Here is a 13,344-nt window from a genome sequence, read left to right on the forward strand (position 1 = left end):
CCAGGCTCGACAGAGAACCGCGCGACTCCCGATGCTACGTCATCGTCGAAGGATGCGATTCCGGTGGTGCCGGTAACTGTGGCGTCTGCCGATTCGAGAGTCGCCTTGGCCAGCGTTGTGGCGAGACCGGCGGTGTCGGTCTCGGCGTGTTTGGCGCGGAACCGGCGGTTAGTCGCCAATTGCTAGTAGAGAACGCACTTGATCTACCCACGGTGGAGAGATTGGTGTTGCTGCTGCTGCAGGCGACCGCCGCCGAAAGATCCACCCTCGACACAGCCCTGAATAATCAACATTGTTCAACTTTCGGAAAGGAGGATATTAAGTCAGGACTGTTTTTCAGTTAAAATGAAAAAGATTTGAGATGTACAAATTATATATTATATTAAAGGTTTTATATTTAAGCGGAATCAAGTGATATTCATTTATCTTGGGGAAATATTAGGAACATGGGAGAAATCGGACACATATAAAAGTCGATAAATCTAGTACATATTTATTTATTGATAAAAAATTATTAAGCAAATCAAAACATCCCGGGAATTGAGCAATTACAAGCACTGCATTAATTGTTACTTAAACACGTATAACTTGAATTATCAAGTGATTGATCAACGATGAAGAATTCGATAATCGTTTGGTTTCCGCTTGATTTCCATTTGATTTTAGCTTTGAATAACGAATATGTTTATCAAATTATGTATTTAAGTACTAACAAAATATAGTTTCTGTTGTTTAATTTTGGGGATATATTAATATTTTGCTTAACGATTTTTAGATTTATTATTTTTGTTAACGGTTTCTTCTATGGTTCCGATGTTTCCTTAAGATAAACGATACGCTCGACTCCGTTTAAATAGCCCTTTAAGGGGATGCTGAAGTGACCAAATTATCACATTACAGTCGTATAAAAATCTTCGAATTGACTGAACGGAATAAAAAATCCTTTTGTAGGATTAAAGTAGATGCAAAATTAGGAGGTGGTGCAATGGACTTTCTATTAAAATGGAAAGAATGTTAAAAAATTTTTTAACTTTTTTCGATTTTAGTAGAAAGTTGCACCACCTCCTAATTTTGCGTCAATTCGAAGATTTTTATACGACTGTAATGTGATAATTTTGTCACTCTAGCATCCCCTTAATATGATATATAATTTGTACATCTCGGAACTTTTTCATTTTAGCCGAAAAATAGCCCTAACTTAATATTTTCCTTTCTAGTCCTCAAGAAGCGCGTCTCAGTTTGTGATATCCAAATAACGTCCAAAAACATGTCCGTTTATTTTTTTGTTTAATAAATAATCTACTTTCTTTTGGTAAAAAAAATATGTTTTTTTTCTCAATCTCATATTTTTATAAATATAAATATGACAATTGAAATACTATTGTGTAATTGTAGGGTGTAACGCTTTAATAAAATAATACAATTTCGAGAATTACTGAGAAGATTTACCTAGAAGGCGGAGCGGATCCTCCGGTATAAGAATGCAATCCTGCTGGTCCACTCCTCGGTCTTGATGTGGACATAACGCTAGACGATCTGTGCAAAGCCGGCGAGGGTGGCGCGGATGGTAGCATCCGTGGTGTTTGCGGAGGTGTCCTGCCGGATGACACGCTTCCGATACTGCTGGTGGATGACTTCCTTCTCAGAGTCCTGCAATTTAGATACATTATTTATTCTACGTAACATTCTCTATCATCTCCGTTTGATTCATTTTCTTGTCTAGCGCACAATAACTCTCTCTTTTTGTAGTTCTCTTTTGTCACATTATACTTTGACGGGATAAAGATGTGTACATCGCTTTACAACTGAGATTTTCAATGTAATTACCTCTTAGTTGCCTGACGGCAAAGACCGGTCGGACAAGTGCGTCCCATGGCGCACTTACCTTCGCAAACCTCTTTCGCTAGAGCCAGTGTTTCGTAATTCCTCAGGGTGGATCTGCAGGCTTCGGCGTCGGACTCGGCGAGAGCGAGGCTAGGGAATCGCTCTTTCAACCTATTACGCTCCTATATCATGATATAATACGATAGAAATCTAATTTAACGATAACAATATAAAGTAACATCAACTGAACGATTTGAAGATTTTTGTGATAGAATAAAATAAAATACTGACGCAGAAAAAAGAAGAAAAATTGGTTACGGGAAAAAGAGAACGTTACACTGTATTTCAAAAGGAATAGATAAAGAAAAAGAAAAGAAGGTACTATGTGTACAGTCTGAATTTTTCGTAGCTACAAATTTGAAGAAACATTCTGTTTGTTTATTACTTACGTCTTGCAAACGGCTAGACTCGAAATCTTTGAGCTGTTGTTGAAAACCAACATTCGGATTTGCAATGGAACGACCGACTCTAACGACTTTGAGCGCTTCTTTCCAAGATAGATTGGTGGTGCTCATGATATAGGCCACCGCTACTGTCACGCTCCTCGACATTCCTGCCAAACTGAAAAAATAATTTTTATTCATAAAAATTCAGCTTTTACTTTCTATTTTAATATATCGCAAATTTTATGGAATTTTTGAATATTGTATATTTTCAAAATCACTGAACGTTCTTCTAATCAGTTTCTTTGACCAAATACTTGTACCTTCCTTGTGTTTACATCTTTTTCTTGCTCTCATTTTTCACTCATTAACAAGATTTGCTTTTTTAATCGATAATCGTTTGAGGGAAAAAATAGATTCGATATTTTTATTAAAGAAAATTTAAAATCGATTAAAAAATTCTATATCAAAAAGGATAATTCAACGATTTTGAAATATCCTGTATATGCAACAATAAACGTATATCTACCAATGGATCAGAACGTTTCCGCCACGAAGACGGGCGGCATGAATAAAGTCGTTGCACAGAGAAAAATATTGCAACAAATTCTGATCGGGACTGTCGGCGGCCAAGATGCATAGATAATGCTTGTCCTGAAACGCAATATATATCCCGAAATGTAATATAACTGTATTTTTGCAGAGAATATAAACATTTCTCTAATCTGCCCTTCCGGTATTATTCGGTTATTCATTCTAAAATTCGGTACGTGCTCTGTTTGTACTCACGGAATGCAAACGGCGAGCTGTGTCGTGAATAGCCAGAATATGCGTAATTTCGAAACGCTCCAACTGATCGGCATCCTTACTATCCTGATAATTACCTACGTAAAGACCAGAAAGCACCTGCGAAAGAAAGCGCGAGGAAATTACATTTTGAGAAGAGTCTTTTTTATTTAGGTATATTTACACCAAAAAAAGAAGTGTTTAATTTTAAGATATTAAAATGTTTTATTTTTAACTTCATTTTTTAAACACTTAAAGATGTTTTAGTTTAAAACTTTTTCAATAGACAAAACACTACCTGTTTGGATTTAAAACACTATGCGTCTATTGAAAAAGTTTAAAACTAAAACATCTTTAAGTGTTTAAAAAATAGGGACAAGAATAAAACACATTTCTTTTTACAGTGTAATATTTGATATTAGATACTTTATAATCAAGAACTCCATAATCATAATTAACTCATAATTAATTTAAAGCCTTATAAAGCGCGCTTCCTCAGCCGTGACTTTGATTAACAATAAGTCATTTTTATTTGTCATTCTTAAAAAATATTTTTATTTGTCTTTCCCTTTTCGGCATACCTAATTTAAAATATCGAACCTCTTTCGGCGTCTATTCGACGAAAGATTACTTAAGATTAGACGATGAAGAAATCCAGGTCAGACCGAAGGAGAAAAAAGCAAACCTCTGCGTGATGGATTTGTGATGGCCGTCGACGGTGCAGTAATCTTAGATTAACTTACTGTTTGCAAATATTGAATTTTGATGAAGGGTAGTGTTTAAACTACAGCTGGAAGCATACATTAGTTTAAACTCTACCTGCAGTCCCGCTTTTTTCGTTCCATGAGTGTTCGATCAATATTGATTTAATTTTTAACGCCCGCGCCGGTTCGATTTTATACCGGAGGATCGTCTTCTTTTCTTCCATATAAATGAGTTCGAGGAGCGAGTTAACGCGATGGGCGATAGGCAAATTAAGACGTCCAGAAAAGCAATCTGTTACGGCAATCTCTTCAACACCGTTCATGTGTGTGACATTTATTTTCTCGTCGCAATAGGCTACTACAAAAACATCCATTCTTTCCCGACGCAGGTCGTTAGTCTCAGTTCCCCCGCGATTTAATTTCATTCGAACTTTTTTATCGCATGGTGATTACCCTCCCCCATCCCCCCGTACTGTATCGCTGGATCTACCCCCTTCTCTGCTCTTCCACATGCGTTGATTTTAGATGAGAAAGAACGACCGAATCGACGAGACCACGTCGCAGTCTCGCCATCGATCGATCAGGAACAAAGAGAGGAACAAAAAATGTAAACGTAGAAAAAAAGGAGGGCAACACATTCGTGAAGAGAACGAGTAATAATAAAAGTAATATTAAACAAGCTGTCGTGCAGCCTATATTGTTGGCAACGAAAATGCGATTCCGATCGCTAGTGGTCTGGTGTGTTTACGCGATCCACCTATCATCCACTCGGTGACATTGAAACCTTCTTCGTACGTTCTCCGAGAAACATCCCGAACTTGACGTTATCCGTCCTGTCATTTCCGGTGTCCCGATTTCGTTCTCCATCGAGATCTACCGTGGATGCTGTTTTGAAGTCGGGCGAGATCGGACGAAGAATTAGACATCAAATATTATTAAAGTTAAAACAAGTGGCCGAGAATGTCATTGAATCTTCATACCATAAACGAAGAAAGAAATGCCGAAAAAAAATGGAGCAATCGGAGAAATACAAAATCATCGTTGCTTAAGAGCAAAGCATCAAGAGAATTGAAAGGATCATCTACCGTAAAGAATCTATTTCCGTTGGCATCAAGAGTGACAGGAATGACTCTGCGAGTACTCTAAACCATATGTCGGAATCAACAATGGAAACTTCAACGATGCCGCAGCATTTCATAGATATTACCTTTACAACTCTCAACGTTATCCCGTTGACGATTAACGCGATGACGATCACGGAAGTTGCGAAGAACGCAACTCGCAGGATCAATCGAAACTCCTCTCGCAAACAATACAAAATCAAATGCGTAATAAAAAATTGTAAAAAGAAAAGGAAGAGAAAGACGAACATTATCGATGTACTCGATTAGGCATTTTTTCAAGATAATCTCCGGAATGTGAAAGCTTCACGAACGGAGGCGACATCGAGTTCGCTGGAGAACGTGGATCATCGACCGATCGTGGATTAAGACGAGATAATCACAACGAGATAATCACAGTTTATATACTTTTTAGTATATATCAGATGTATGAGCGTAAAATATAAAATGTTATTTGTGTGTAAAATATACATTTGGAAATGATGTATCGTAATTTATAAGATTATAAAAGAAACTTTGATATTATCAAGCAAGGAAAATATGTCACGTGGTTGTATATTTCGTTTTAAGTAGTTGAATTTATTGTTAATGTAGATAATAGAAGTAGTTGAATATTTTATAGTGAAAAAAATAAAATTCAGACAATTGCCAATTATAAACATTACATATTATTCTAACTCATTTTCTTTTGTTTTATCGCAACTGTTTCACAAAATTCTATATTACGTCATTGTTAAAAATCTTGTGACTATATAATTTAATTTTAAAATAAAGTTCTTATATATAAAATATTCACTATTCAATATCTTCAATCAAACGGATTATTGAGGTCTATTACGCTTAGTATATACGCAGACAATTTACATCAAAGTAGAATAAAATTCTATAAAGTGATTTAAAGAAGAAATATGCATTAAAAGTTGCAATGAGAACGTGTAAGTTAAATTATCGACTCATCATTTATTTAATAATCCTCTATCGTATTTTATAAATCATAATCAAAAAGGATTAGCGTAAATGAAGTTTCATCTCTCCGCAACGTTTTTGCCAGGTTTATTTCTTAGACTTCCGTTTCGCGATTACGAGCTGTATGATCGCATCCATTACCGGACGTAAAATTTTATTATTATCAAGTGTACTATGTCGATCGTTAAGCTCGTGGTTACGACAACTCTAGTAAGTCGTTATATTGAAACGCGTTTAAACAAGTTGTCGAGTAAGTAATAAAGCCGTGAAGTCAATCCTTTGGTCAGAATGGAACTTATAATCACTCTATAAAAAGGAAATCTTACCCCCCCCCGTTACTCTGAGAAAAAAAAGATGCGTTTAACAAAGATCCATTGGCTATTGTTTAATAGTATTTGCAATCCAGAGCGATAAAAAACATATAATTAACTCTTTGTAAAGAAAAAAATCACTTTGAAAGATTCTAAATAGAATTATTAATAGATAAAAAATTAATTGAATCAATATCTCCACAGTGTCCTTTGATTTATCTTATTTCATTTTGTTCAAAATCATTAAATTTTTAAAACAAGTTTCTTTAGATGCTTGGATACTTTCATTAAATCTTTTGAATGAAGTAGCCAATTAATTGCTGTCTATTGATAGACCAAAGAAAACGATACGAGATGAGTAGTCGTGACGACAGAAGCAAAAGCGAATATTTTAAAACGCCTCGTGCATCCGCGATAAAGGCTCTTAAATATTCTATCAATAGATAATAAGAAAGATAGATAACTGAAAATGCAGGAAACAGAATGCAATATTATCGAATAAATTATACGAGGCTCGCTAAATAAATGTAAATTAAATATCAAACATTTCGATCCCGTTTTAGAATTTATATATCCATCAAAAAAAATCCAAAGTGATAAATATTTAATATGTTTCGCGAGAAGTGAGACATCCTGTACAATATCGTTCTAGAAACTATTCTTGAATAGAAGAGAACTTCTTGAACCCGATCTACGTTTCTGCCGGTATGAAAAATGCATTCGTTTCCTTCTCTTTCAGCTAAAAGCCCGAGTATCGATCTGAAAGTATAAGCTTACTTGATAAAGCAATTTCTCACCTTGTTCATGCCATTCCCCATGATGCCGGCGCGATGACGGGCGCGTTGTTATAGTAATGTTACTGTTATTTAAAAGCGCGAGTCGTGCACAAATCCTCGTTCGGCCGTCCTCAGCCTCTTGAGTTTATTTCTTGACGATCCGATTCGATCCTCGTCGGCAAGGTGGAGATACAATTTGTCAAGCAACATCCTCAACGTATCGCGAACGAATCTGTCAAATCGCCGCGTATCCGCTCGTATCATCGGCAGTACGTAGCGCGAAATTGCATGGACCACGTGGCTCTCGGCTCAATCGATCTTCTCTTTCGCAGTATTATCAGTCCCTCCCTCCCTCTCTCTCTCTCTCACTCTCTCTCTCTCTCTCTCTCTCTCTCTCTCTCTCTCTCTCTCTGCCTCTGTTTTTGTCTGTCGCCTTGATTATTTATTACCCTAGCACGTCGGTAATCATTGGTGATTTATTCCTGCTCGCTAACATTATCATGCATGACGTTATTCCGAATTTTCTTCTACATTTGGAGAGCCTCGCTTATCGCTTTTGGAATCGTATTTCTCGATAAGCTGCCTACGTAACGCGAGACTGCATTTCAGAGAAGGAAAGCACGTTCTGATTCTCAAAGCGCGAGGGCGCATTTATATTCACGTCTTGCTTTTTGCGGCCTCTTTATCGAACTCCCATATGGTCGTCTCAACGGAGAGGATTTCATTTACATGCGGATTCAGTCTCGTCTGGCCTCGGGCGGCCATGGGAAACGAAAAGGGGCCGCGTTTCAAGCAGTCCTTCGGCGCGCGAGCGGGAGCGATCAACTTTTCAATACAGAGCGGTGTGTCGTGTGTGAAAAATAGAACCGTCTTTAAGAAGTTACCTGTTACGATAGTGACGCCCTGCAAGAGAAAAAAATATCGGTTGAAAAATTCTCGTAGATGATATACGTGGCTGATGCAGCGAAAATAATGATAGAAGGAATTTGTCTTGAGTATCGATTAGCGATATATGAGACACGATTGCCTCGTTCGAAAGAGGAAACGTGCGCTTATTCTTTCAAGAAAGTAGGACAAGTTATTGATAAATTGTCGTTGCCGCGTTTCTGACGTATGTCGCGTGATCTCGTCTTAAAAACAAGTAAACCGAGATTTCTCGAATAAACAACGACGCGCCTTTAAATTATGTGCGTCGAAAGCAGCTGTGTCATCGTAGAATAGAAATAGCGGATATTCGCGAAGAGTTATTATAAATGGCAATGAAATCTGTTAAAAAACTGCTGGCATTGTTTCAGAAAATGGACAGGGGACGGGGGTTTAAAGAACGCGAGTTTATCGATTACTTTAAGATCAATAAGATGGATTATAAGGACCCGGCAGTACGTTAACCCACTTTGCCAGTAGTATAGCCAGGTGTGCATATAATGGTGTCCGAGTTAGTTGGCTTCAACGAACAAATTTCTCCGTACACAATATTTAATTTAAGTAGATAGTGCGATTGATCGCACAGAGAAAATTCTGTTCACTGTCAGGGACATCGAGTCGAGATATTTCTTGGCAGAAAAATAGTGCTTCCGTGGCCAAAGTGGTGCATAGGAATAGACGTGTTTTACTTGCACACATTCGGATATGACAGAAGCACAAGGCTGCATCCGTTTATGTAAATTCTAGCCCAATATATTGGTTTGATGCTGACACGACGTATTTTGCCACATAACGGCAAAACACACTTTACGATGCAGCATGCGTTCTGATTTCGCTCACCAAGGCAAGACACACTAAATGCGTAAAACACGCGAAACGTTTTGTTTACTCGCAATTGTTTATTTTCGATGAAAATTGTAGAACGCAATAAAATATGTAATTGCGGTACGATAATGTTGAAGAAATTTCGCTTTCCTGATTTGAATTAATTAATTTGATCGACCGCCAAAAAAGAAGTTGATTGATGTAGCTGAAAGTTATATTAATTGCAATTCACGGACTCTTTACGACGATCTCCTAACTTAATCGTAACCACATCGCTAGTTAGTAAGTGAGTTAGTATGAGTTATCATTATATTATGAGTTTTAATTTATTAAAGGCGCATGACCAGGATATAAACAATTTTAGTTAAAGAGTATAGAAAGAACTTGAATGTTAAAAAAATTTCTTAAAATAAGATTTTGGAAAATATATACAAATTTTAAGATAGAAAAAAATCATGTGTTTTAAAAACGTTTTTAATTAATTTATTTATAAAATCTAATAGCTCTTTTTTAAATATAATATAACATGATATATTAAATGTCACAATTGTTTTTGCTTTTTTGAACTCTCGAATTGATACCATAAAGCTATTAACAGCTGCTAATTTAATATTTGAAAATTAAACACTGAAAAGTTAAAAGGAATATTATTTTTATTTCAAAAATATCATTTTATTCGCATTAAAACTTTCGCCTCAAAAATGAAACATTGGTCATAGTAGCTTAACACTCTATCGTGATGCAGAAAAGCAATAAATAAGTGATTGCAATACCGGAATTAAGTAATAATTTTTCATTATTTATTTACGCTATTTAATCTTTCATCAGTGATATCAGTATATCGGCATTCGATTCATAAATCTGTTCGTACAAAGAGATTTACATAATAAATAAGTATAATAATTATGCAAAATACAAAAATAAATAGGTACAATAAATATGCAAAAATGCATATTTTGATTTATTGTAATTACAGTTGGCGCCTATAAAATTCTTTCATCAATCTGATTTAATAATAATCTACATACATAAAACGTAATTTATTTTAAAGAGAGTATCTCCATTTCGGAGAGCGAAACATCGGTATTACAATCACTGATGTAAATATGAATAACCTTCTATCGGGATATTCGATATTATCCAGATTTGTGGATATTCGCAACTGGGAACGCCGCTATTTTGTTACTGTATAAAAGTTATCAATTTGCCATTCAGATTCAAATGCAATTGCATGCGAAAGTGCAGCGCATCCTCTGTGATGTTGACCTACTCTTAAAATAAAATTGCGAACCGATTTGTGTGGCCAGTAAATCTAACAAAAAAGTGCAAAAACCAATCGTATCCATCCAATCGGCGGATATTGTCATTCGAAAAGTTTTTACGGAAAGCTTTTTTTCTCGTGCAAATAAATTGCATAAATTTAATTTATTAAAATAGGAACGTGTCAGAGACGCGTATCATAAAATCCTTTCGTCAATTATATCTAGATCAGCTGTTGAATTCCCTTTGATCTCAATCTTTGATCTCGTATAAAGCGTATATTGCAATTAGCCTGTAATCAAGCTAAAAGCTGTACGTATTATAAATGATGCAGCAAATTCGCATCTAGCCGGCTGATATTTCTCTCAAAGGATCGAGACGAATGCTTTAATACTAGAACGACGATATTAGAATACTTTTTTTTACGTATATAATAACACGTATATAATACGTATAATAATTTACGTATATAATAACAAGGCAGCTACGAAGATTAATAAATGATTTCACCCGCGATGAATGAACACTTGGTTAAGAAACGCATCTGTCCAAAGGGAAAGCTCCGAAAAGAAAAAAGATGAAAAAAGCATTCGAGACGCACCTGCACAATTCACGTTCCACACTGATATCGCGAGAAAAAGATGCCGGAGAGAATCCCTTTGGGAGAGATTGTTCTGCGTTATCGTGGATTAGCTCGTTGCACTCGCGGGACGTTATCTCGCCTCTTTCTCCTTCTCTCCATCTATCTCATTCTCTCTTTCTCTCTCTATCTCCGAGATCAGCTGGTATGAACGAGAAATCATTTACACTTCGCTCAACTGCTTCCACAAAGAGGAATTCCCGAGGTGGCGGATCGCACCTCTTTAATTCCATCGTTCGGTTACACTTTCAGCCTCGTCTGTCACACACCATTGCAGTAGATTGCACCGCAATTTGTGTGCATTCCTATCTCCCTCTTTTATTCCTCCCTCTTTCTCTTTCACTCTTCTCTCTCTCTCTCTCTCTCTCTCTCTCTCTCTCTCTCTCTCTCTCTCAGCGACTCGACGGAAGGGCGCGTCGTACGAAAACTGCCCCGCTCTCGGCGAGAAGCAACGTGTGAAGAGCAGACGCAGGGGTTTTCCTAGTGGCGAACAGCGAGGGGTGAGAAAAGAGTAGAGAAAAAGAGAGGTGTAGCAAGAGAGAGAGAGAGAGAAAAAGGCGGGGTGCACGCAAAGTGGGGGAAACTGGACTGCGACGACGAGGAAGGAACGAGGAAGGATGGCGGAACAGCGGCTAGAGCAACGTGCAGGATAGTGGGGTAGATCCTATCACCGCGCGCGAACAGCTTGTCTCGAATGCGCGTTTCGCCAGTTCCGACAAGGCACAGTTCGTCCTGAGACAGGGTTTCGAACCTGACACCTGAGGTACCTTCTGGGAACACCAGACTTCGAAATCAGACGAGTAATGGACAAACGGGGCAAATCGTCGCAGGGCGAGAACAGTTGTACACTTGGAGGTCGCGCACCTTTGAGCTCTCGTATTCGAAGCACTATTGCGATCGATTGCAGTGGACAACGTCTGGCCCGTCAGGCCAGATCAGCTCGATGTTTCGATAACGAGAAAGGATATCAAGTCGTTCCTTTAAGGAGCTATTCTCACCCGCCGCACCGCATATGAAAGTGGAGATACGAGCGTCTAGATCCGCGGCCGCAACAAGGAACAAGGAGAATCATATCACTCTTTCTCACCCTTTCTCTTTCTCTTTCTTTTACGTAGAGCCGACGCAGACGCCGCGAATGCCCGACGTCGTCGTTCTCACCCCGTCCGCGGGAATCTGCGTCCCGTTCAAATTCATTGCCATGAGGTGGGCGAGGATGAAGGTGGAAATCTCGTAACAGATTTGTCGCGACGGAATGGGAAGGGGTAGAACGTGTGAAACGCGGTGGGGATCGACAGGACCGAATTGAGACAGTTCGGATCCTAGCTCGAGATGAAGAGGCTTTATCTTCGCGGGAGTCGGATGTCGTAGAGGATTTTCTGGAATTTATGAAAATAGCATAATCTTTACCGAATCTAACTAGATCTTAGATAAACGGCGGTATTTACAATCTCGTTATGAGTCGGAAATCTTTAATTAAGAAGTAGGTCTCCACTCAAGGGTCTTAAGTGAGAATTTCTTCGCTGGAAGATTAACGACTTCTTTATCTAACCAACAAGGGCTGAAACTTCTCACGATGTCTTCTAAACGAGACAGCAGCTACGCGTTCCGCGAAGTTATCGATGACGTGTCGGAGGGGGTAATCCGCCCCTGGGGGTGAAAACGTCGAGAACGGCGGCGTTAGCGTTGGAGCGAGCTCGCGCAGAAGCCGCTCGATAAAGGCCGTTCTCATCCCCTAACTCCCCTTCTGTCCCTCCCGACCCTGCCCTATAAACGGGAAATCTAGTGTAGTAGAACTCGCACACAGGCTACTGGGCTACGCTTGCGTCGTGGCCGAACACCGATGTGTATTATAGAGTACGACGCAATCTTGAATGAGCTCGCATCCTATCGAAACGCATTCTTCCTGCTGCTGGTGCATCCCGAAAAAGCGAGGAGGTGGCGTTCAAAGCGAGCGAAAGCGAGAAATATTTCAAGCAGCTTTCCATTAAATATGATAATAATGTAATTTCTCCTTCTATAATTTCCTCATATTTATATAATTGCAATTACAGTAATAACGTTTCCATCCATAATAACGTATTCTCTTATTGATACACGAACCAATATTTGTTTCCTTTTATCCGATATTTATTCGATATTTATCCCATGTTTACTAATGATGATAAAACGTAATATTCACTTGTTTCGACATAATTCCGAAGAGAATGTTGGAAATCACGACAATGAGACCACGTTGTACATGAAAAAGCCAACGGCTCTCAATTTTGCGTCGAAATTGACGTGCGCGTGTGATATCGTTCTGTGTGATAACTATCTCGATACCCGCGGGCGAATTAATGTCACACAGGGATCGATTGGTCCAGCGTCCGGTTATAGCCCGCTATCAGTTGCCGTATATTCATTCGCCGTATATTCGTAGTAAATATATTTACATCCCGGGACATAAATATATCTCCGTCTTCATTACGCGTTACATCGACGTCGAGATCGCCACCACGGGCGTAACGTAATAATAACGATGTATAATTTGATCTCCACGTTAATTTCACCTCGTTAATGCGTCAATGTGAAACATTACCTACTTGACGGCTCGAACAGGGAAAGGCATCATGTTAGCACGAGTTAAGGGAGGAACAGGAGAAATATTCACTTCGTCATCCATTCCTCGTCATCGTCATTTCACTCATCGTTATTGTAGACATAAATATCTACTTCGCTAAAACAGATACAGCTTGACGTGGATTTTCGAAATCCATTTTAAACT

The 13,344-nt window shown here is 38.4% G+C and overlaps 1 protein-coding gene and 1 pseudogene across 1 annotated transcript; both read right to left on the reverse strand.

Moving 5' to 3' along the window:
• Positions 1 to 34: 34 nt before the first annotated feature.
• LOC108721095 (dual specificity protein phosphatase 15) lies at positions 35 to 7,319 on the reverse strand. The gene is made up of 7 exons (XM_018445451.1): positions 6,953 to 7,319; positions 3,057 to 3,173; positions 2,797 to 2,921; positions 2,274 to 2,445; positions 1,828 to 2,006; positions 1,450 to 1,650; positions 35 to 278 (listed from the first exon to the last, which is right to left on the reverse strand). Exons 1-7 carry the CDS (start codon positions 6,971 to 6,973, stop codon positions 35 to 37), a joined length of 1,059 nt encoding a protein of 352 aa, XP_018300953.1. The 5' UTR covers positions 6,974 to 7,319.
• A 3,893-nt stretch (positions 7,320 to 11,212) lies between these two features.
• LOC108721058 (uncharacterized) lies at positions 11,213 to 11,636 on the reverse strand (annotated as a pseudogene).
• Positions 11,637 to 13,344: the final 1,708 nt, after the last annotated feature.

This window comes from Mycetomoellerius zeteki, unplaced genomic scaffold (assembly GCF_001594055.1).
Source record: "Mycetomoellerius zeteki isolate Tzet28-1 unplaced genomic scaffold, Tzet1.0 scaffold159, whole genome shotgun sequence".
In the NCBI taxonomy this organism is placed as follows: Eukaryota; Metazoa; Arthropoda; class Insecta; order Hymenoptera; family Formicidae; genus Mycetomoellerius; species Mycetomoellerius zeteki.